Source organism: Nesoenas mayeri, assembly GCF_963082525.1.
Source record: "Nesoenas mayeri genome assembly, chromosome: 5".
In the NCBI taxonomy this organism is placed as follows: Eukaryota; Metazoa; Chordata; class Aves; order Columbiformes; family Columbidae; genus Nesoenas; species Nesoenas mayeri.
In genome coordinates, this window is record NC_137548.1 from 7,628,603 (window position 1) to 7,653,030 (window position 24,428).

The 24,428-nt window shown below is 39.0% G+C and overlaps 1 protein-coding gene across 3 annotated transcripts in view; it reads right to left on the bottom strand.

Moving 5' to 3' along the window:
• PPP2R5E (protein phosphatase 2 regulatory subunit B'epsilon) overlaps nt 1-24,428 on the bottom strand; it is a 76,859-nt gene that overhangs the window by 23,629 nt on the left and 28,802 nt on the right. For 2 of the 3 annotated variants that reach the window (XM_080344786.1, XM_080344785.1), the window contains exon 3: nt 8,286-8,482. In XM_080344786.1, the coding sequence (XP_080200912.1) occupies nt 8,286-8,482 (197 nt within the window). Of the gene's footprint in view, nt 1-8,285; nt 8,483-15,725; nt 15,825-24,428 lie in introns of those variants that run through there. The other variant, XM_080344787.1, reaches the window with a different exon arrangement.

Sequence of the window (24,428 nt, forward strand, 5' to 3'; positions counted from 1 at the left end):
TTTTTTCTGCACATTGCTATTTTAATTTAGGAACGTTCCCTTATTTGAACAGTGCGCTGTACCAGAAACTCATATTAAGATATTTATGAAGGTAATCCACAATGCTCAGATCCTTTTCTGCACCACTGCTTGCCTGAATACAGTCTTTCAGGGCTTAATATTATACACCTTCTTTTGGCTCAGTTGCTTTAAACTTGGCTGCATTAAAATGAACTACCTTGGACTGTGAACACAGTCAACATAACTTAGATCATAGAGTGGGGGAAAACAGTGCTTCTCATCTTTTCTTGACCTTTAAGTCTTCTAAAAATTTCAATCAATAACCTGCAAGAATTTAGCTTTAGATCAGGGCTCCTAAACTTGTTAACTTACTTCACCCACTTCAGTGGTGTTAGTAGCTTCCATCCATAGGGATAAGCAATAATAAGAACTGAGATGCGTACGCTGTGCTGCTGTTGGCAGAGAAATGCAACAGGGGGAAGTTTGTAGAACTAAAGAGTCGGTGTTCAAGTGAGGGAGGTGATTCTGCCCCTCTGCTTCACTCTGGTGAGACCCCACCTGGGGTCCTGCATCCAGCTCTGGAGCCCTCAGCACAGGACGGACATGGACCTGCTGGAGAGGGGCCAGAGGAGCCACAGAAATGATCAGAGGGCTGAAACAGCTCTGCTGAGAGGACAGGCTGAGAGAGTTGGGGTTGTTCAGCCTGGAGAAGAGAAGGCTTCGAGAAGACCTTATTGTGGCCCTTCAGTGCTTAAAAGAGGCCCGTAAGAAAGATGGGGCCTGTTGCGATAGGACAAGGGGTACTGATTTTAAAGCAAAGGAGGGGAGATTCAGGCTGGACATGAGGAAGAAATTTTTTACACTGAGGGTGGTGAGAGCCTGGCCCAGGTTGGCCAGAGAGGTAGTGGATGCCCCATCCCTGGAGACATCCCAGGCCAGGCTGGACGGGGCTCTGAGCAACACAGTCGGGTGAAGATGTCCCTGCTCATGGCAGGGATTGGACTGGATGAGCTTTGAAGGTCCCTTTCAACCCAAACTATTCTGTGAGTCTATGATTCCAAGTGCAATGTCTACCCTACATATGCTTGCAGGGAGAAGGTTCTTTTTAGTGATTTCTTGGATTGAAGCCCATTAGCAAGTAGGAAAGCGCAAGGTATCCTCCTGGAGTAGACATTTTGTCCAAAAGGAACTGAATTTACATACCCTAAGACTTCTCAGTCACAAGCATCAAAGTGGAGTAAGACAAACGGGAGAAACACTTCAAGAGGACACTCACATCTGAGTCAGAAGGACCAGCACAAACACAACTCCAACAGCACCCCTGGGTGCACCTTCTGCTGCTGGAACCTGGAGCTCTGAAATCCCACTTGAGGTCACGTAGACCCAGACCATACCGGGTATCCTACTAGGAACAACCCTGTTCATCTCTATCTCCACATAACTATGATTTGAGATGATCCAGCAGAACAGTGTGTCCAGCTAAATCTATACAATACAATCTAAAAAAAACTCATAGTGGTAACTCAGGTGTCTTGGACACACTGAAGCACAGTACCAGCAGAAAGAGCTTCTCATCTCTACAGCAGGCACTAGATGATGGGTAAGCCTGCCAGTCCATGAACATGAACTCCAGACAGCAGTCCAAAACTCAAACTGTTTCAGGCTCCAAACTGAGGAGCAACACAAAAAATTCAAAACCCAAGAAAACAATCACCCAGAAGAGTCACATTGTGCTTATCTACAGATACAACCCTCAAAAGGCAGTTAAGAAGATGACACAGCCAAAATAGGGGGTGGGGTGGACACTTTAAAAAAAAATAGCCACAGTTGACACAAGTAATTCTTGGAATAAAAATGTTTTACCAGTTTATTTTTTTGCTTTAGACCTAGTCACTGTACTATTATGCAGATGAAGTCTGTCGAATGAAAGGCCTATGTAACCAACAGGAGGAATAATGGATATGGGTAAATGTAATTACATACTGTCGGGCAAAATTATTAGGGACAACTACTGCAAGAGGAGCTGCCTCCAACTGATTTTTTGAGAGGAGTACTGAACAACAGAGCCTCTTCTTTTAATAGGCATTGTGTTTTTTGTATAAACTAGGTGTATAAAAAATGTGAATAAGAAAAGCATCTAAGAGAGGAAATCATGCATAAAAGAAACCAAAGTTACATTCTTTTCTTCTACAGAGTTGATAACCTTCACATTAAAGAAACAAGAACAGAATGTAAAATACAATGTGATTTTAATCGATTTTTTTTTAAGTTTGATAGCATGCTTGCTCCATCATTGCTGCACCTACATGATAATTTCTAATCCAAGTCCATTTCACAGAATCACAGAATGTCAGGGATTGGAAGGGACACCAAAGGATCATTCAGTCCAATCCCCCCACCGGAGCACGAACACCCAGATGAGGTTACACAGGAAGGCGTCCAGGCAGGTTTTCAATGTCTCCAGAGTAGGAAACTCCACAACCTCCCCGAGCAGCCTGTTCCAGTGTCTGTCACCCTCACTGAGAAGAAGTTTCTTGTCTAATTTAAGTGGAATCTCTTGTGTTCCAGTTTGAACCCACTGCCCCTTGTCCTGTCATTGGTTGTCACCGAGAAGAGCCTGGGTCCATCCTCCTGACACTCACCCTTTATATATCTGTAAACATGAATGAGGTCACCTCTCAGTCTCCTCTTCTCCAAGCTCAAGAGCCCCAGCTCCCTCAGCCTTTCCTCATAAGGGAGATGCTCCACTCCCTTCAGCATCTTTGTTGCCTTTTGTTGGGGGGACAAAGGGCATCGCATCTTCCTTTCAGCATTTAAGATGGTTTCAAAACAGACTGTTCAACTTCTACTGATTCAAGCTAAGTGTTAAGGACTATTAATTCCTAATATTTTACAGAATTCCTGACATTATATAAAATTTATATTAGAAAAGAGACATTATCTGTCAATTCTTGCAAGAGTATATGACTTTGTTTATTTCTCTTAAACTCAAAATGATATTCAGTACTATATTTTTAAATCTAATACAAGAATCAACAGGAACATATGCACAGGGTTTTTGCTAAATCAAAAAAGTAAGACTGAATATAGGTACATTTGCATAAAAATCTCTATCCAAGAACATTTTAACATGGAAAACTCTAAATAGGATGAACACTTAGCAAGCAGGGTGGCATACTTAGTCATAAGCTATAGCTAAAGCTATACAAAATAAATTCATAATATCTATAAAGTCTAACAGCTAGCAAACGTCCTAAAAATAGATTCCTTAACAGGCTAAAAAACTCATCGCTTAACAAGATATTCTCTATATTTAAAAGGTCTATCATAAACAAACTCCTGATCAGACTCTGTTCTCACATCTGTTGAGACAAACCTACAGTAAAAGGAATGAAATCCCTCTAGGTTTATGTCAGAAAAGAAAATCAAAATCAGAACCTGACCTTTTAAATGCAATTTTTTTGTATTTATTCGGGTATTCATTTAACCAAGCTTCTTTCACTGTGTTGCTCAACACAGCTTCTGAGCCACAAGACATTTAATATGACGTTTCATTTTGGCTACAGAGATCACAGTTTTATTTTACTTGATTTGTCATTACAGAAAAGATATAGACAACAACAAGAGGCCAAAGGCATTTCTGCACTTAGAAGAGAGACAACCAAAGTAATGTTATTCCGTTCAAAGAAGGTGTAATCTCAAAAGGTTTCATTAGCCATTTCTTATGGGCTGACAATCATCCACAGATGTTGCCTAAACATCATGGTAAATGTCAGGGGTTGGGTTTGCAATTTTAGAAGCAGCAGGTAGAAGAGCTGAAATGTTGCTCACCAAAGAGATTCATCCAGATTCCTCAGTTTAACAGCTTGTCAATTTTTCTCATCCAATTTTTTAAATGAAAGAAATTAGCTTCCTCAATCTATGTCTTAATACCCAGGAAACACAAAAAGCTCGACTACATACACCCTTTAGGATACCACAGATAATAACAAACATTTATTTCACTCAACTACCATTGCTTAATCTACCAGCAAAATCAGCATCGTTAGTTTAAGCCTCCACATTTTGCTCAGACAGGAACAAATTCCAGATTAAGTGTCCAATTATTGGCTCATAAAGTCACATTACTGGCATTTCCTTCTTAGCAGAGTGTGGTTTAATTGGCAAGGGCCTTTTTTTCCTAAGACCAACCTCATTCGAAAGAACGTCAGATGCCCTTCTGAACAACACATCAAACTGCGGGGGAAGCGCACTGAGCAAAACCCTCCTGAATAAATCTGTCCAGCTTATGGCCATTAACACAAATCCCAGCTGCTCTTCCCATCCGCTGACATTGATGACAGTGACGAGGTCACCGCAAGCTTGTTTGGGTGGCCATCAGTAAGTTCTATTTTCTTTTATGTTTTAAAATAACCAATAATCAAACTAAAGAGAGTGGCTCAAAGAAGCAGACAAGCAGGTTGACAAATTTAGCTACATACAGCATCATACACTCAAGAGAACAAGATGAAAATGTGATAATATGGTTCAGGATTCAGGATTTAATGGCATGAATTTAGGATGACTGGCAGTAAATATATCCAGGAGCTATTACGTTTGCTACCACAAATGACTGTTTTTCAAACCCTTACATCATTACACCACCACATTTTATAAGTAATTAAAAATCTCAGAGTTTCTGAAGAATTTTACAGGCAAACTTTATCTATCTATCTATCTATCTATCTGTCTGTCTGTCTGTCTATCTATCTATCGGTAAAAGTAAACTCCTTTTGGGTCCTGAACAGAGAACACTAATATAAATGTTATAAAACTTTAAAACAAAAAAGGTACTTCCACAGATAGTACTTTGCTTGACACTTTAAATAATTAGGAAAGCACTTTAGCCATTATTCCCTCTTTATAAATATTAGTAACTTTTTAAATATCAGCTTCAGACTGCTACGCCTTTTTTTTTTGCTCTTAAGTGACGCCAAAACTCACAAAACAGCTTCTTTCTTTTTACCCTGTTCACAATACCTCCCTTTACCTCCAAATTACAGTAGCCCCAAGAGGCCAAGCAGGAAATATTAATTCCTGGATTCATAAACAGCAAATGTATCAGGGAGGACACTTTTCAAAGGGACAAAGAACACTTGTGCTCCACTTTGATTAGTCTTAAGATACTGGTTCTTTCAATCAAAACACTCCCTTGACAATTGTGACAAGCAGCCAACGGGGACACTAATTCGGTCAGGACATAGATGCTGTTGTTTTCTTCACTATCATGACAGGTCAGAGACTGTCAATGTGACAACTCCTTTGTGAAGGCAGTTGGAGATCTAGATGAAGATTCTCAAAAGCAGCTGACGGTGGCAGTTGCATCAAGCCAACTGTGTTTAGTTAAGTCTGTCTCAGTATACGACAATGAGCACAATTTTGCTTTAAACGAGAACATGCACTTATTGCAAAGAACAAGTTACATCAACCAACATGCTTAAGGACAAAGTGACTAATGATGTCTCTTCACCAGGCAATATGTGCTGAAATCGTATATAATATTAGAAGTCTATATAAGAAGACTACATAACCGTCATCAAAAGTGATGGTGAAGTCTTGCTTTTATAGGCAAAGACCAGAAAGGGAAATAGCATTTTACCAGATACCCTACCTGTAAAATACAAAACAACTGCAATGCACAAAAGCCCTGATGATGTGGTTTAGTAGAAACACTGGATTAGCATTTGTCTGTTTATCCTGGAGAAGAGAAGCTGAGAGGGGATCTCATCAATGTTTATAAATATCTCCAGGGTGGGTGTCAAGAGGATGGACCAGACTCCTTTCAGTGGTGCCCAACAATAGGATGAGGGACAATGGGCACAGACTGAAACACAGGAGGTTCCATCTGAATATCAGGAGAAACTTCTTTACTCGAAGGGTGGTAGAGTCCTAGGACAGGCTGCCCAGAGAAGCTGTGGAGTCTCCTTCTCTGGAGACATTCAAACCCCGCCTGGACACCTTCCTGTGTGATCTGCTCTGGAGAATCTGCTTTAGCAGGTGGGTTGGACTGGATGATCTCCAGAGGTCCCTTCCAACCCCAAGCACTCTGTGATTCTGTTGGGATGATTAACAGATATCAGTTGTGCATGTGCCATGGATCCACTCACACAAATTCAATACCAGAGCACGGCATCCTGCTCACATGGAATACAACCACCACAGTGGTTTTCTGAGAGCACATATACCACAAACACTACTGGTTGCAACAGGCACAAATAGGGAACTCCAGCTTTCCAACACTTTACACCTTCCTCAAATCACACATGTCTTTTGCAGCCTAAGAGTTTCTTGTAAAATTTAAATATTACAACTTCCTCACAAAATTCTTTAGGAGGAGGAAAAAACAAAATCAAACCATGTCCACTTCCCTAATTATTTAGGCAAGATGAAGAAGATGAAGATGGGTGTGATTGCAATGAAAGGGTCAGGAGAATACTGGAGAAAAGAAGATAGAACGGTTTTCCATCAAAAATATCTGTGAAATCCACTGGAAAAATGCACACTGAATCTTTACTTCCAATGACTCATCCATATCGTAGTTACATTTGAGAAAATTATTTTAAAACATGCTTTTCAAACTATATAGGCAAGGTCTCATTTCCTTAGGATAAAAACAGTTATGTGAATCAACATTGGTGACTGCAGGGACAGTAGGACATGCTGGCAAAGGGGATTTGCTTCATAGGTTACGATTTATGATTCAAATTGAACTTTATGAGCAGTTGTAGATCAAATTATTGCTTCTTGGGGCCCAACCTAACTTGCAGAGGCTTTATTCTACAAATGTTGCTGCAGTAAAACAACTATAACCAAAGTCAATGCAAGAATATAACCTCAATAACAGAAACGGTAAATAAAAATACCAAATTCTCCCAGGAGATGAGTTTGGAGGCATCTTCTGCACAAAGTACCCAATTTTATTGAAGTTATCTCTGCATCGGTGTCCTGTCTATACAAAGGGTACGACATAATTTCCTTATCACAAGGGATACAAGTAAGATTAAACTAACATTTGCAAACCATTTAGATGCTACAGTGCAGCGTCAGCAGAAAAATTCAGCAGAGAACTAGTAATTCTGTATTCAGAGCGGAATTTGAATGGTGGGTTAGACCACATGCTGAACAAATCACACAACAGACTGAAAAGCCGCTCATTCACAAGACTGGTCCTGTACAGAAGGGAGAAAGGGAGGGCAGGGGAGAAGGGGACAAACCTGATCACATAATTATAGGCTTTGTGGCAATGCTTACACACAAAGAAGCCATATAAAGATTCTTCCATGTACCCTTAGTTCTATTTTTTTCTTCACTATTAACTGCTTGATGATTCTGTGACAATCTGCAGTTATTTTTAAATATTACAGACAAGAAACACAAGATATATGTGTGTCAGAAAAGAAATAAGGAGCATATATAATGCAATGTAAAATCTATTCATGTTTCTGTTCTTCCAGCAAAGAGCCAGTGGATTCCATGATTACACAGAACCATTAGGAAACCAACGTCATCAAATCAATATTTAACTAATTACCTTCTCACTTAGGTAACACGTTACAAGTGTTCCGTATGGTAGCATAGAATAAACATTTTAAACCAGTGATTGATTTTGCCAATTGCAATGAATGTTCTTCACCATATAGCCAGCATCTGGTACTATTTCCATTTTTACATTGAAAACACTATTATTTGACAATTTATATATACAAAGTATGGCTTTATTGTTGAGTAATCTTGCTCATTCTAATGGCAGCTGCTATGAATCCATATAATACAACCAGGAAATTTTCACACTGGTCCTATACAACATTTTTAGCATTTATTATTTCAAAATCATTATCCATGCATACTTTAAGCTATCTCCACCTAAAGTACACATTCAAGAGGTTGAATAATAGAAGAAACTTGCAAAAATTATTCCATTATTTATACTGGGGGGGGGGGGGGGGGGGGGGCTGTGAGGAGAGTAGGTGGGGGGGAATGTGAGTGACTGATTTGATCAGGAAACAAACCAGGTTTCCTTTCATACATTTGTGACACTATAATAATCATCATCTACTTGACTTTAATTAAGCATATATAAAAATTAATATTTTTGTCTTTGGAGAATTATCCCCAAGTGATGTCTAGTAGAAAATACAAACCAAACGCCTCATTTAATCCACCTACTCCAGGGTTCAATTTCGCCCACGATGTGTAACTGGAATTGCAAGTGGATTTAAAGAGACCATGAGAAAGAAGGAACTCACCATCCTAACTACTTCAGGGTAAGTCTGCTCTGTCAAACAGCCTCTGCTTATTGTAATGTAGTCCACCAGTTCATTAAGAGTGGAGCGCTTGTATTCTTTCATTTTAAGGTCTGAAAGCGTGTCCATGAAGTCAAAAATGACACAGCACTGTTGAAGTTTCTTTAGGAACAGTTCAGGCTGCTCTGAAGATGAAACGTCTGTGGAACAAGAAAGGAAATCTTTGTGAGTCTGGCATCTTATTATACAAAACAGGATTTCTTTTTGAAGATCAATTTCAAAGGAAAGCAGCATTCACATAATTTTTGTAAAAAAAAGAGCTGAGATTAACAAACAAAACCCTTGTAGGAATTGTATTACTCTTGTGTGTTTTGAGATCTTGAACAACATCTTGTAGAAGTAATTTAATCATCACCTGCCATTAAGAAAATACAGTTCACCAAGAAAGTCCAGGCTGAAGTGGTGGCTAAAAGCACAACAGTATTCAATACTTAATTCTACAATATACCGCTCCTTTGATGGGAGGCTGATATTCACCATCGTTAACTTGCACTCCAAAGAAGAATGGAAGAACTGTCAAACACATCAAGCTTGATTAATTTATATTTCTAAAAACACTGCATCATTTACAACTCTATATGAATACACATGAATATGTATAAAAATACACAGCAAGACTATAATTCTGCAAACAAGTTTTCAGATTCAATCATTACCTCCGTGTTGACACTTTTCATAGCAAAATTGATTTTACTGAAACAGTGAGGATTTTTTGCTGTGCTATGAACACATAACATGCATTAATAGGAACATTTTCCCACAAAATAACGGCATGTGCTTGACCACTAGAGTAAGCAGAACGTACCACTTACTTAAATCTCAGCAGATAAAAGACTTAAGAATAAAAGGAATGTCAACTTCTTAGTGGTTTGTTAGTTTACTAAGTGCATCAAAAGAGTATACAGCAAGCTTAGTTTCTCAGATGGTCATGTACACAAGAGGCTAATAACAGCAGAAAGTTGCAGAAATAAAATATGCACTTTTACTTCGAAAGTATCCCCTCAGACTAGGGGGCACTTTGCTTATTTTGATCCGTCTTTGTTTTAAAAAGGCACAAATGTCTGTCAGCACCAGAATCCAGCCAGTGACCTTCCAAAGCTACAATGCAACATGTAAATGAAATAAATTTGCTGATTTCAAGCAGAAAAATTTGAGTAGCACAGACCTGGTGTTTATTTCTTAAAACTTGGATATACTAGTAAAAAGGCAGCCTAAGATGGAACTTCTTATTGCTAACACTAGAATTAGGTCAAGTTAGGGAATACCTGGGAAACACTGGGAGCTCTTAGTAGTTGTATACTAGTTTTAAGGACGAAGTACCATTAATCTGTTTTAATTAAAACCATGTACACAACAGTTATTGGTTTCAAGCTCAAAAGGCCTATGAAATATTCCAAGGTCACAATGTAGAGCTGCATAGTTTTAAAAAGTACTGATAGAGATTCAAGGACCTCGAGGCACTTCACTTCAACGCTCTGCATTGCTCAAACACTGAAAAGAAAAAATACGGATTGCAGTACAAATAAAGGCGTGAGGCACTTTCTGACCTGACATGATGAAGTAGAAATCTATTCAATGTTTTCAATAGGTTTGCAAACCTCGTCCCACCAAGAACAACCAAGATGTTGGTAACGTTTAATTGGTAATATAGGGCAGCACACACTGATCTCATACTCATTAGGCTTGGGTAAGCTCTACAATAGCGGTGTCCGAAGCAAATTAAGGGGGTATAGAAGTGGTGTGGTTATGACAGCATACTTTGTATCACCATCATTATTCACGCTGTGTTCCCACAGGCTCTATTCATCTGAGGCACAGAAGATGCAAGAAACATGGTCCTGCAGAACCCCAACAAGAAGAGCTAAGCAGGACAGTCCCCCAAAACACCTGAAGGTCCCAAAATCAGGTCACCAGGTGTCTCACATGAGTTCAAGTGCCTCACAGCAGGAATGCTGAAACCTCAAATAAGCCAAGGGCTGAGAGAAAGTCATTAGCCTGTTACAAAAATGACCACTAATATTAGCAACCTTTCTAAGGTTACAGCCTTGCAGGAGATAAAGGGCCTGGAGAAGCAATGTACTTGTTGCTGCTTTTCAAATTACCTGCCTTCAAATAATAATAAAAATAAAAAGTAAAAAAATAAAAGGGAGATTGGACTTCAGAATTCACTGTTATAAACAAGCACGCAACAATTAATTGATTAACAATTGCTTCCAAAAGACAGACTGTAAATACAGGCTGAAAACAAACAAACAAATACAAAAAGATATAAAAGTGCAACTGTTTACTTTTGAAGAATATTATAATTCTCACTTCCACTCTTTCTTTTGCTGTCTATAATTCCCCATACAACTTGAAGACATGTAAGCGGTATCAATAAAGTCTATGATGTTGCATAAACATAAGAGGTTTTGGTTGCATTGTTCTACTTGGCCTGCAGGCTTGGCCGACAAGGACATCCCAGTCCAAGAGAAACACAGGCTGAAATCAAATGGGAATCCATTAAGATACAATTCAGTGCAAGTTATAACCAGGATCAAATTGCTACAAATAACACTCATTTTAAGGTAGGGAAAGTATGAAATAAAAAAAATTTAAAATGACTAAGCATCAAAATAACTAATAAAAGTTTCTTTTCTCCTCCAGTTAAGTATCTGGAGGTGTGGGAACAAAATGAAAAAGATAATTAAGTTCTTCTCAGGAAAAACCACTCTAGAACACTACATGAACTTTCATGCCAGCATTACTATGCCAATGAGCCACGCAAGCTATAGGGGCAAACAACAAAACCAAACAAAACCCAAGACAAAAACAAAACAAAAAACCCCAACAAACCTATATCAAAACAAACAAAACCACCAAAGCCTCATTAAATAAAACCCCGAACCCCAATTGTTGTGGTCATATCTGCGTTTCTTTATTAAGCAAGTTGCCGTCCACGCTACAAAAGAAAATTGCAAGAAGTTCTTGGGAATTCAAGGTGCTTTAGGAACAGGGTAACATCGCATGCTTAGGGTTTTTCTACTTGGCAAGCAGAAAAACATACAAGTTTAAATTTTAGGTGATCTTCACATGTACAGCACAAGAAAAGGGCAGCAGAAAACAATAAAATTGGGGTTCTTTTGGTTTGGTTTTTTGAGGTGTTTTCCCCGGCCACCCGCATGCCGATATTGGGTCAGGGAGTGCTCTGGTACCTGAGGTACAGAGCTACCGAGCTCCTTAATGCAGCGACTTGAAGTAAAACACACAGTTCCTTCCAGACCTTCAGAGTTAGTTGATGAAAAACAACAAATCATTTTCTTCTCAGCAGACACTCAGATCTTTCAGTGAATTTTGCAACATTTTACTCCCATGCTAACACGCAGCCAAATGTTTAGGTCCCAAACCTTAATAACCTGCAATATTACTGTTGTATCTACGTTTGGTTGAAACAACTGAAAATTGAGCAACTGCTCTAATGAATCTGTGTAAATACTCACAGCACTTTAATCATCTAGAAGATAAAATCAAAATGACACTACAAAGTGGCACGTGTGATTTATGTCCAATGCCCAGGAGAGTATACATCAAAAAGATAAAGAAGATAAACTTCCATCTGGATGACGGTGAGAACTTTCTTCATTTTCTGAAGGTCTTTGCTATGAGTTGATTTTCAGACTTGTAAATTTTCTCTTTAACCACTTAAAACTGTACAAAGCTTTTGAAACACACTGAGTATTCACAGATTGAAAGGAGACTGGCTTAGTCAAAGCAAGTACTAATACAGCTCAACAATGATATTAGAGAGAGAATCGGAGCCTGTAACAAAATCAAGTGTTTTATAAAGTTACCAGAAAAAAATGACAAGAAGTACTGTAATTTTTTTTTTAAACATGGACCAACAAGTGTTACTAGAAGGGCTGAAATCCTAATTCTAAAATGGCCAAAGCTATTCAGTTTCTCTTTTAATATTATTTTTCTAAAATAATACTAGCCAAACCAGCCCATCCCTGCTCATCAGTCATCACTGCAGTCTCATCCTTTTATCAAATAAAGACATAAACATCTGATAACACCACAAGTCTCTAACATATAAAAACTATTCATGTTTATATTACATCCATATTTTAATTCCAGCACTTTAAAAGTAACCCATTTTGAATCATAGCAAACTAAAACTATGCATCAGACCAGAAAAACTGCACCCAGGGAACTGAGCTATGGTTGTCCCCTTAGTGGTAGTGAAAAGCCAAAAAATGGGGAGATACTGAACCCCTGGATCAGCTCCACGATTCCCTTCAGCCTGCAGTTCTGCAATGAGGGGGTAATGCCAGGAGTGAAGAAGACAGGGAGGGATTGAGCTGCTCAAACCAGCACAGCAACTGTGAGGAAAAAGTCACAGGATTGTAGACACAAGACAGTATAGGGCCTAGAATTAGAATAAAAGGAGACAAATAATGTATATTACATCTAAAATACTAAGCAAAACTAGAATAGGCTCACCCATGCTACCCTGCACTCACACATGTACTATCAGAACATTTATTAATAATTAAAATAAAAATGCCTTCAGAACAACTATTGCTCCCAGTATATCCATTACTGTTCTTAATAAGCCTGAAGATGACGTTTGCATGAAGATTCCGTTTTGTAAGAAGCTAGCTTTCTAGTTTTTATTCAAATAAGAATAGACTTTTGTTCTTTGAGAAGTTCACTTCAAGAGCAGGTCTAGCGACACCCAGCCCAAGGCTTTCGCTAACTCAAGGTCCTGTCGCACCCTGTTTCCCTGAAAATAAGACAGGGTCTTATATCAATTTTTGCTCCAAAAGATGCCTTTCTTTACATGTATAGCTGCCTGGACACTATTTAAATTGACTTTTTAAAAATGAACTGTAACTAGGGCTTATTTTGCGAGGAGGGCTTATATTTCAAGCATCCTCAAAAATTTTGAAAACTCATGCTAGGGCTTATTTTTGGGGAAACAGGGTACATATACCCCAGTACGTAATGCACCACATTTCTATAAGCCACTTCTCACAGTAGGATCTTGGTCTTAAGATGCCAAGAAGTACAAATGTTTGCCCACTCTTTCTTACACACACTTCTTGAGAAAAGTAATCACTATCCTGATTGCATTCATTTAATTTTCCTGACTGGCTGTCAATATTATGAATGCTTTGTGAAGTCAGTAATCATTCATTTATTAATAGGTGCTTTTTTCAAAGCTGTCTTCCCAACCCATTCTCTACACTTACTAATTATACAGCAGGGCAGCAGTTAGGCATTGTGTTCCAAAATACAAAAAGTCTAACCAGTACCAACACTATTCACACAGCGATCAACACAGTGTGACAAACTCAAGCTTTCACCAGTGAACAGGCACAAAAAGAAAAGCACAACATTTAACATAGTATTAAATGCACGATTAGAAGTGTAATGCAGGCTGTACTTCACCAATTTTCCTGATAATCGGTGTCTCTTCAGATAATCAATCACAAAATTGAGAATTATTTCTCTGACCACAAATTTCTCCCTGATCAAACTTTAAAAGTTCTCACTAAGTGGGAGTCTCCTGGGTAGTTTTTCAGGGATCCGGGATATTGCAAATCCCTCTACTGCTTCCTGATACTCCCCAATCATGTAATAGTTTTTCAATAAACATCATTTATTGGGATGAGTAGTCTGAAAGCAGCGTAGATGTAGCATTTGAGTGCCTTGAGTGCATATGGAGTAGCATTATAAGCAACTGGGGATACTCCTTAATAGATGCACTCTTAGTCATATACAATGCCAAAATTTTATAGTGTAGGTATACTTTTAATATATTAATCAAAATTCTGCCTTTACTCACGTATGTAAAATCTTAGGAGCTCCAGCCCCTTCATAGAACAGACGGATAGAGGGCTGTGACCTTCTTCATTGCAAGACCAAGAATTAAAAACAAACTGACAATGAAAATAATTTCAATAAAGCATATTTTTAAAAACCATACTTTTAATGTTTATTTTAAAATTACATTTTTTGCCTACTTGCACGGGAAGCATGGTACAGCAACAGCTTAAGCCTCCTCACTTTCCCCCATTTGGCTCAATCCAGAGCCAGTGTAGCCAAGGTTTTCATGAAAAGATTTCTTGAAACTACGCTTTGTTAATCTGGAACCAACACTTCACAGAATCACAGAATGTTAGGGATTGGAAGGGATCTCGAAATATCATCTAGATTTGTTCATCCCACCACTGGCTACACCAATGGTGGCTGTGCTGGCAACATCTCTCAACTTAGAAGAAGGCAAAGATCACAAGTTTAGTCGTCAAAGCTACTGATGAGCCATAGCAAAATACAATTACAGCCATACTTGTTGCAAAAGGACGGTACTAGTGTAAATTAGCACCAGTTGTGTGTCACCCTCAAGTGACCCTTCCAGGGTGCCCTGAGTGTTACAAGGTTGGGTACTCCTACTCCTACTCATCACTAACATGATGAGTCCGCTGTGAAACAGAGGCACATCAAACATCTCTGATAATAATAAGCAATCAAAGAAATACATAATAGGCAGTGAGAAATCATGAGCAACTAATGGAAGACAAGATTAAAAAGATATTTGGGTATAACAGTGGCTGGTTTAGGTCCCACAAAAATAGAGACTCACAAGATATTTGGTAGTACATCGTGTTTTAGTGCTAGAGTTGGGTTATGGTTGGACTCGGTGATCCTGAGGGTCTCTTCCAACCCAAATGACAACATTAAAAAGTACTAAAAGACTAAGAGAAAGACAGTGAGTTAGAGCATGAGCAGAAGACTTGGAAAACACAGGGAGAAAAAACTGGTTGGGGAATAGGTAACACAATGAAAGCAGAATATTGTAAAAGGAAAAAAAAAAGGAGTTCAAAGTGTTTAAGCAAAACAAGAATGAATGAGTTAGTAGTTAGGGGCTGGATTTGATTAAGTAGCTACATATCTCGAAGTTTCTGACATTGTGACATCTTTAATATATCCCATTACATTATTTATGGTGAGTTTGCCTAGACATCAAACTAACACATTTTTTAGCCCCACACTGATCACAGGTTTTGTAGGTTGCTTTCTCCCCCTCCCTCCCAAATTCTTACTAATATTTCAAAAACAATGATTAGCAATTTATTTCTTTAAGGGAAACAAAAAGGCTGGCAAAAATGCACATACATGTTACTTCAATTTCCTAAATTGAATACGTGGCATAAAATCCCAAAATAAGACAAAAATACTTTGCTGAAACACTTAAGAGTTATTGTGGCCAGTTTTCCTGGACTGACTCATGTTTCTTTTATACTGGCTCAGAAAAATTACGGAGTTGTTTTAAGTAGGTTATGTCTGAATTGCGCTTTCAAAGCACCAGTCAACCTTCATGCCAAAGAGCTGGAGTACCTGGTTTGCTGAACAGTCACCATAGAGTTGCTGCCACCCAAGATCACTGACTGAGGTAGTGAAGAAATTATGAGGATATCTTGGCCACACACTTTCAGCCAAACCTTCTACCAGCAGATATTTTTTTTAAAAATGTTGCTTTCCAAAGTATTCTTCAAGAGGAAGGGAAAAAAATTAGATGGATTTTTAACCTTCTTAAACAAATATAAGATAAATAAATAAAAAAACATCAAACACATAAACTGTCCATCTGCTACTGTCTACATTTGTAGAACTGTAAATCCAATTACAGGATTTGTGGTTGTTTGGGGGTTTTTTGTTGGTTGGTTGGTTGGTTGGTGTTTTGTTTCTAGGCACTGACCTGTGAACTTACTTAGGTGTATAAAAAAACAACCCAATGCTATGCTGGGAGACAACACTAAAACCCAGTACAATCAGCTCATGCTTTGGAGCATCCAGAGCTGTGTTAGATCATCCTTAGTCTAAAAATCAAAATATCCATAAACAGAAAGATCTTTGAATTTTAACATCATACTCCATTATAAACACAAGACTCACTCTATATGAAAAAAATCTTCGCAGTTGGTTTTTTTTGAGCCTCCAGGAGTAGTAAGTGTGCGTTACTCCTTGCACTTTTGCTCAGTTCTAGCTGGTAATGCCTCCAGTGCTGAACCTTCCACTGGTTCCTTCCAGCTCTTACCAGAAGCTGCTGTACATAAGAATTAAAGTCAGGTTTTTCTGCAGATGTTTCAATAGTAAAAGTTACAAGTGGAGCGAATGCAAATCCAAAATAAGCTGAACTTACCTACTTGCTTAGCTCCTTTATCCTAAAACACATCACAAACACCAGAGACAGGAACATCGTGTAAACAGAGACATCAGTTTTCCAAGCAATTTCTCCGATTACAGATGCAGAGCAAAGCTAAACAAGAGCAACTTCGTGCTCCACTGGGTCACCCTACTGCCACCTTCCCTTCCCTTCAAATCACTAAGAGTCCTGCAGGCTGCTTTTAAGTGTATTTTTAATTGCATGGCTGGTCCTTAGCATCCTGCCATCCCCCATCCCTTCCTAAGTTCTCAGCAGAGTGCTGGAATTCCAGATGTCAGTAGAAACACAAGTCTCAGCTCATTATTTCAACTTTGACATGCTATGCTCCTATCACTTCTATCTTTGGTTAATTTTAGAGAGAATCTTGGTTTACAGTGCAGCTTCAACTTTATCTTGCTACATCGTCTGCAATTTATTTTTTTGTGTTGTAAATTATTGGCAAATATCAGAAAGTGGCAAGACTAGCAATTCATAATGAACATTTCATGGTTTCCAGATTCCTTGGATGGCAAAAATCTAAAAAACCAGAAAACTGTTTACAAGTTCCAGACTACTAAGAAACGCCTTTGCAGAAAATAAAACCAAACAAGACTATGGCCTGCTGACCTAAGACAGAAGAATCCTTAAGAGGATTACTGTCTTCCTTTTGATAAGATTCTTATCAGATTACAATTTTTTTCTACATGACATTAGAAGCTTTTGCTCTGTAATGATCATTAAATATAAAACACAAACACATCACAGCAATCTTGCAGTTACCTTTCACTCTAACTGCAGTCACAAGGCAGTTCAGGATTTGCACCGAAATTTGTTTAATGCATTAAGTACCTAATGAAATCATGATAAAATTATACAGCTGTACATGCTTCCTGTAAGGGTACAAAAATTGCACACCTTGCTCAGTAAGTGCTCTGAAACTGCCAGGAGTCCAAATAAAAATATGCAATATTCATTTTGCTCAAACTACAGAGTTGCTCTATGAAATTTATTCAGAAACACACGCTTGCAATAAAAAAAACCCTGAACCAAGAGCATAGGAAACCCCAGACATAACTCTCAAGCAAATGAGCTCAGAACAAGTTGCTACCCTTCTAGATACTGACCTACTAATTTATCCCAGAAGTCCCAAGAGAACTTCATTCTCCAGTGAAAGAATTGAGAGCTACTCTACATATACAACCCACTGCCTAAGAGCTCAGGCTTACATTTAAAAATATTTACATTCATTAACTTAAATAATACACATACATATAAAATATAGATTTCTACAACCCTATTTATACATTTACAAGAGAGTTTAATTGAACCCTGAAAACACAACTTCCATTCCCTTCTCATTTGGTAGTATAAATTTAGTCAGGAACATATTCTACTCTTTGCTAATTTACAATAGACTCCCAGTATTTTCCAGTAATGCACTATGCAATCCAAGCATCCATCATGCGTTTGCTCCCTCATTCCCTCCATAGAGGGAGAACCATGTGTAAGAGTAAGAATTTGATGGAACCACACAGGTGTAAGATGCTACATTTGTGTAAGAAAAAGACAAAAATTAACTAACATACTCTAAAGTTATGATGGAAGATGTAGCAACAAGCTGGAAGTTCATTCTAAAGTCACCAAACAGAACCTCCTGAAAGCTCAACTTCTTAAATACATTTCCTCTTTACTGCAGAAGCTCCAGCTTGACAGAAGAACAAAATTACTGGGTTTGGCCTTTGTTATTCATTTAGTCTTCCAAACACTAGTTTTAGCATACTGAGATTCTCCGAGATCAGAATTGACACCTCAAGCTGAATCCAATATAACGCCAAAACCAAGCTGGGGCTGCACGGGGAGATGCATCTGCCAGCACTGTGTCCCTCAGGAACAGCAGCCCCAGGACTCATCGCTCACATGCACGAGAACATCATCTCCGCTACACCCCGGCTGAGCCATGAGAAAATATGGGGGAAAACAAACAAAACAAACAAATTAAAAACAAAACCAAACAAACAACAATAAACAAACAAACAAAAAAAAATCAGGAAAAAAAAAACCACAGGAAAACACAGTTCTGGGCTGCCCAGTTTAAGGAGGACAAGGAATTACTGGAGGGAGTCCAGTGGTGGGCTATGAAGATGGTGAGGGGCCTGGAGCATCTTTCTTATGAGGAGAGACTGAGAGAGCTGGGGCTGTTCAGCCTGGAGAAGAGAAGCTGAGAGGAGATCTCATCAATTTTTATAAATATCTCAAAGGGTGTCAAGAGGATTGACCAGACTCCTTTCAGTGGTGCCCAACAATAGGATGAGGGGCAACGGACACAGACTGAAGCACAGGAGGTTCCATCTGAATATGAGGAAAACTTCTTTCTTTTGAGGTGCCAGAGCCCTGGAACAGGCTGCCCAGAGAGGTTGTTAAGTCTCCTTCTCTGGAAACTTTCAAGACCTGCCTGGAGACATTCCTGTGCGATCTGCTCTGGTGAACCTGCTTTAGCAGGTGGGTTGGACTGGATGGTCCCCAGAGGTCACTTACAACCCCAATCACTCTGTGATTCTGTGAAAACCTGAAGGTACATCCTAGTCTACACACTGGGATGACATTTCCTTGCCAACTGAGAAACTCGAAAGCATTGCTCAAAGGTGCTACGTGAGGACTTGACGTCCACGCGCAATCCATGTGGTTTATTTGTCAAGAAAGGAGGTTACCACGTCATTCCCTCCTTCGAGATCTTTTCCTTGCATAAGACCTTCTAGTGCTTACGCTCAATCAGCTGCCCTGAGATATGGTCATCTGTGAGGCTCAGACCACATTATTGAATAACATATGACAATAACTCAAATTAGTCAAGCTGTTAGCTTAAGGGAACACCCTTTCTCATAAAGCCAAGCCCAGTAGATCTGTCTAAATGACAGAAAATAAATAAATACATCTACTTGATTTTATTTTGCTTCTGCAATTACTGTAGAGGTCTCCTACATTCCCTGGTACACAGACATATATCCTCATTTAGATCATTTCTACAGCAACCTCTTGATCTTCAGGTTCTTCAGGATCTGGAACAATTCACCAAGAGGGGAAAAACATGACATTCATATAATACTCCCCTATAAGTTGTGACATTAGTCTGTGTTAGACCAGATATTTTATGTTATATGTATTATCATGACACATGCCTATGTAAAAATACCAGCTATCCTAATAAAAATAGGATCTTCTCCATCACAAAATGGCAAGTCTCAAGTTATCAGTTTTAAAACAAAGTAAATGAGAGACTTGTTTACTAGTAATTATCATTCACATTTAGAGTTCACTGCTCTTCTTATACATAAATTGGATATTTTTGCTAAAACTTGGAAATGTGATGTATTAGGCCACTTTTCTCTCTTTCAAACAGCAACTTTTTTTGTGCTTTAATTCGAAATGGGGTAAACATTTTATCTCCCAACACAAGGTTCTAGAGAGCAAAGACCTCCTTTCTGAATCTTTGTAACTGTCTAAAGAACAACCCTTATCATACCCTTGCATTACCATAATTTGTGTGGACATTTTCTCATTTATTTTTTACTTCTGACCTCTCCAAAAAACGCTGAATGAAAAAAATGCAGTTTTCTTTGGGCAGAATTTACTGACTTGCACACATGCTTATCAGTCATAAGGGGTTTTTATCCCTCAGAAATGCCATCTGCTACTGCACAGACAAACCTATCTGATGATCACTGGGCCGTGGCACCTGAAGTGAATTTCACTAGAGATTATTTAGCCCCTCTGCAATAGGACTATCAGTTTACAGCATATATTACCTTTAAAAATAAATATTTGACCCATTACAAACAAAGAGTTTTGTATTAAGTTCTAAGGATCCATAAATAACTCCAAGGAAACTGAAAACTACACAGACAAGCTTATATCATGCAAATGATGCAACCAAAGGTATCGCTCTGCTGCGCATCAAGTCACTTTGCAAAACTTCATTAGTTTAGACTGTTACAAATATTAACCAAACCTAATAGTTGAGGCATTAAATATAATTAAAACCTTTCATCTGTGGTTATCAAACAATACTCTTCATCATCAACTGCTAACCTCTCTACCTCTTCCAAAATCCTCGTTAGTTGAGGAGCATCTGTATTGAAGATGATAAACCGAACTTAGATTACCAACAATATTTATCCTCAGCTGTGCTGTGGTCACAAACTCCATCTTCAGTTGGCATCCTGGCCACACTGAAGTCAATGGGAGTGTTATGTCGGTTCAGTAGGACTGCAATTACACCTTTGCTCTAACTGACAGAATGCTCATTGCTTACTAATCAAGAAAATGAAAGGCAGCAGCATCAGCTATGTATTCCACAAAAAAATAATACGAGAAGAACTCAGCAGCGAAAGTGTGTATTTTGCAGGTTTATACATACATAGGTCAGTCTGAAAGCTCCTCTTCATAAGAGAGGTGATCCAAATACTCTACTGAATTAGCACAACTTTGAAAAGGCATTTTTATAGTCTTTGCAGGTGCAGATCACTGATCAAGAAAGAATGTGTAGTACTGCGAACATACTTTGTATCTGCCATATGAAGACACAGATGATACATCCTCCAGCTTGCCCGTACCTTTTAGGAAGCGGCAGGCTCACTACCAGTCCACTAGCAAGAACTCTTAATTTACACTCTTTGTATATTTAAATATAGGGCTTCAGGTGGATCCTTATCTTGCCTTATTTTTCATGAAATGTCATTTAATAATGTATTAGTGAATTTGATAAGTGGAGCTTGCCATTTCCAATAAAAATGAGTATTTTATGTGATTACCTGCCCTGGACTGAAGTTTATCAAGAGAAGGCAAGCAGTATTCTGCATTCTCTTCACATCCAGGCTGTATCAGCGGGTACATATACAGGTGGCCCTTTCCCAATCTAACAGCTAATGTGCAGTCAAAGTAGGTCAGTGAAAAACGAAAGAGTTTTAAACTATCCTAATCCAGGGGCTGCAGTATCCTACATAAATTGAAAGAGAAGGACCATCAGAACTGTTGTGGTCACAGGCCAAAGTTGTAACTGTAAAGGCTAGAAAGCAAAATACCATTCCATGCCATCAAGTTCCCCTCCCTGTCCCTGGCATGTTATTAATGAGTTGTTCTCAGAGACTTCAGCATAGTCAACTAATCACCTTCAAGCAAACCTACTGAAGCAGCACTTGTGTGTGTCTCACTCCCTCCCCTGACAGAAGCATTAAAGTATCAATCCTTCACATAAGACTTAACAATCTAGTGAGCTTTACACCCACTCCTCTGGTTCCTGTCATTTTGAGAGGATATTACAGCTTGTTTCATTTTAATATCAATGCCAGCATTCCCTCTCTTGTCAGAAGGGAGTGAAGAACCCAGCTCAGGCGTTCCTTCGGCAGCAGAAGCCCTTCAGTTTGAGTCCAATTTGGTGTTACTTCTTGCCATCTCTCTGGGCTGCTCCTACCTTCGCCTGTTCGTGGAGTTTCTCACAATCATCCCTGTAATACTCCTTTCTGAAGCTTGTCTCTTTGTCTTGCTTTTCTCAGACCTTCTCCAGAGCAGCCCCAGCTCCTCCAAATGCCATCTATTTTTACCCAGGCACTGCTGCCGTCTCATTCCGGATGCTGCTAATTGGCCCCTTAGTCACAACTGGAAAAGTAACCTCGCTGAGTAACTCTTTCTGAGCTGCTGCGTTCAGGAATCTGTCTGCCTCACACTCACATTAATTCTAACAAGGAAGGTTCCAGTACATTCGTTCCCATGCAAGATAAAGCCCAGAGTTTAATACAAATAGAGCAGATTTTAGCCTCTAAAACTCTATAGCAACCTCACTCGCATGCTTTTTTAAAAGCAACAACCTTCCCGCACGAGAGTTTTGTGCATAGAAAGTTCTAAATCATGTAGGGAAGCACCACATAAAACATGAAATGATTATAGCACTGGCGATCAACTGTACTCTATCTATTCACTGGTCTTATTTCTTTTTTCACGTAGGACAAGAGGAAACATTTCTTCATGGAAAGGGTTGTGAAGCATTGGAACAAGCTGCCCAGGGAAGTGGTGGAGTCACCATCCCTGGAGGGGTTTAAAAGGTGTTTAGATTAGGTTCTTAGGGACATGGGTTAGTGCCAGAGTTAGGTTCTGGTTGTACTCGATGATCCTGAGGGTTTCTTCCAACCAAAATGATTCTATGATTACCTAGACCAATATGTGAACTTGCAAGGATCTATTCAAAAGAAATGTCAGAAAACCCATGTAAAGTCAGATTTTCAAAGAGTAGAACAAGTGATGACAATACACACATACAAGCAACCTGTTCTGAAACAGGTGTTTTTCCACACGGACTTATTTCTTATATACATGACATAAAGCAGCTGGGTTCACAATTACAAAACGATATTTCAGACAACTCAGTGAGCTCTTCTTGCTTCCTCATCATTTTGCTAATGAAAAGTTAATTTGAAGAAGCTTGAAATTTCCTCCCAACCATTCTGCTTCTCCATAGTTATCAACCAAATTGATATAAACAGGAAAAGCAGATCATGAGACAGACTAGTTAGGCAGCTTTTACTAGGAAAACACTGGGAAAAGTAAATAACTAAATGATCTAAATTCATTCTAAATTACTTTACAGTCATTGTAATACTTTATTATTCCACTAGAAAGGCAAATTTAAATGCCAAGTATTTAAAAACCATTACTTCAGAAATCTAGAACATGAGAAAATTACCATTTTATTAAGAGAACCTGATTCATTTTCAATAATAAAGACCACGATTGTTTAATACTAATATAATGAATCTCTTCTAGAAATTCGGAGGTTGCCAGAGACAAACACAGCATGTGTCCTTGACAACATGAATGCAACTATCAGGGATCCTGAACATCATCAGTAAAGACTAAAAGCAGAGCTTTTCAACAAATTAGTAAGCCTGCATTCAGTTGAATACTGGCAGGATTAAGACTATTTCCTAGGCCGAAAGGAAGGTCCTGTTCCACCCCATAAAGACTGCACAGGCTGCCAAGAGTAAAGGGAAGGGCCTTCAGCTGTAGATAATCAAGAAATAGCCATTTTTTTTAAATTGGATGTTTTGGAGAGCACAGCCTCTGGTAAAATGGTGGGGTACTTTTTCCATGTGGACTCAAAAGAACTTGAAATCATATATTGTGAAAATGAGAAACTAAATGCTTACATGATGGTTTGTTTTGCTGAGAAAATAACTTCTTTTCACTAGAAATGAAGGCAAAAAGGATCTGCTCTGAATGCGATTCTGCTAAAAAGAATGAAGACATACAGCAGACTGCAAAATCCTTGCCCTGCAAACCACCACCACTGTCAGCCCTGCACATCCCCACTTCCCACTCTCTGGTTTGGTTTGGTTGGGGTTGTATTTGTTTTCACAGAATCACAGAATGGTTGCGGTTGTATTTGTTTTCACAGAATCAGAGAACAGTAGGGGTTGGAAGGGACCTCTGGAGATCATTTAGTCCAACCCACCTGCTAAAGCAGGTTCACCAGAGCAGATCACAAAGGAATGTGTCCAGGTGGGTTGCAATGTCTCCAGAGAAGGAGACTCCACAGCCTCTCTGGGCAGCCTGGTCCAGGGCTCTGGCACCTCACAGCAAAGAAGTTTCTCCTCATATTCAGATGGAACCTCCTGTGCTTCAGTCTGTGCCCGTTGTCTCTCATCCTATCACTGGGCACCACTGAAAGGAGTCTGGTCCATCCTCTTGGCACCCACCTCTGAGATATTTATAAAAATTAATGAGATCCCGTCTCAGCTTCTCCAGGCTGAACAGCCCCAGCTCTCTCAGTCTCTCCTCATAAGAACTGTTTTTAAAGAAACAGTTCTGTATGGCTATGTAAAACTTTGGTCCAGACTGAGAACTCA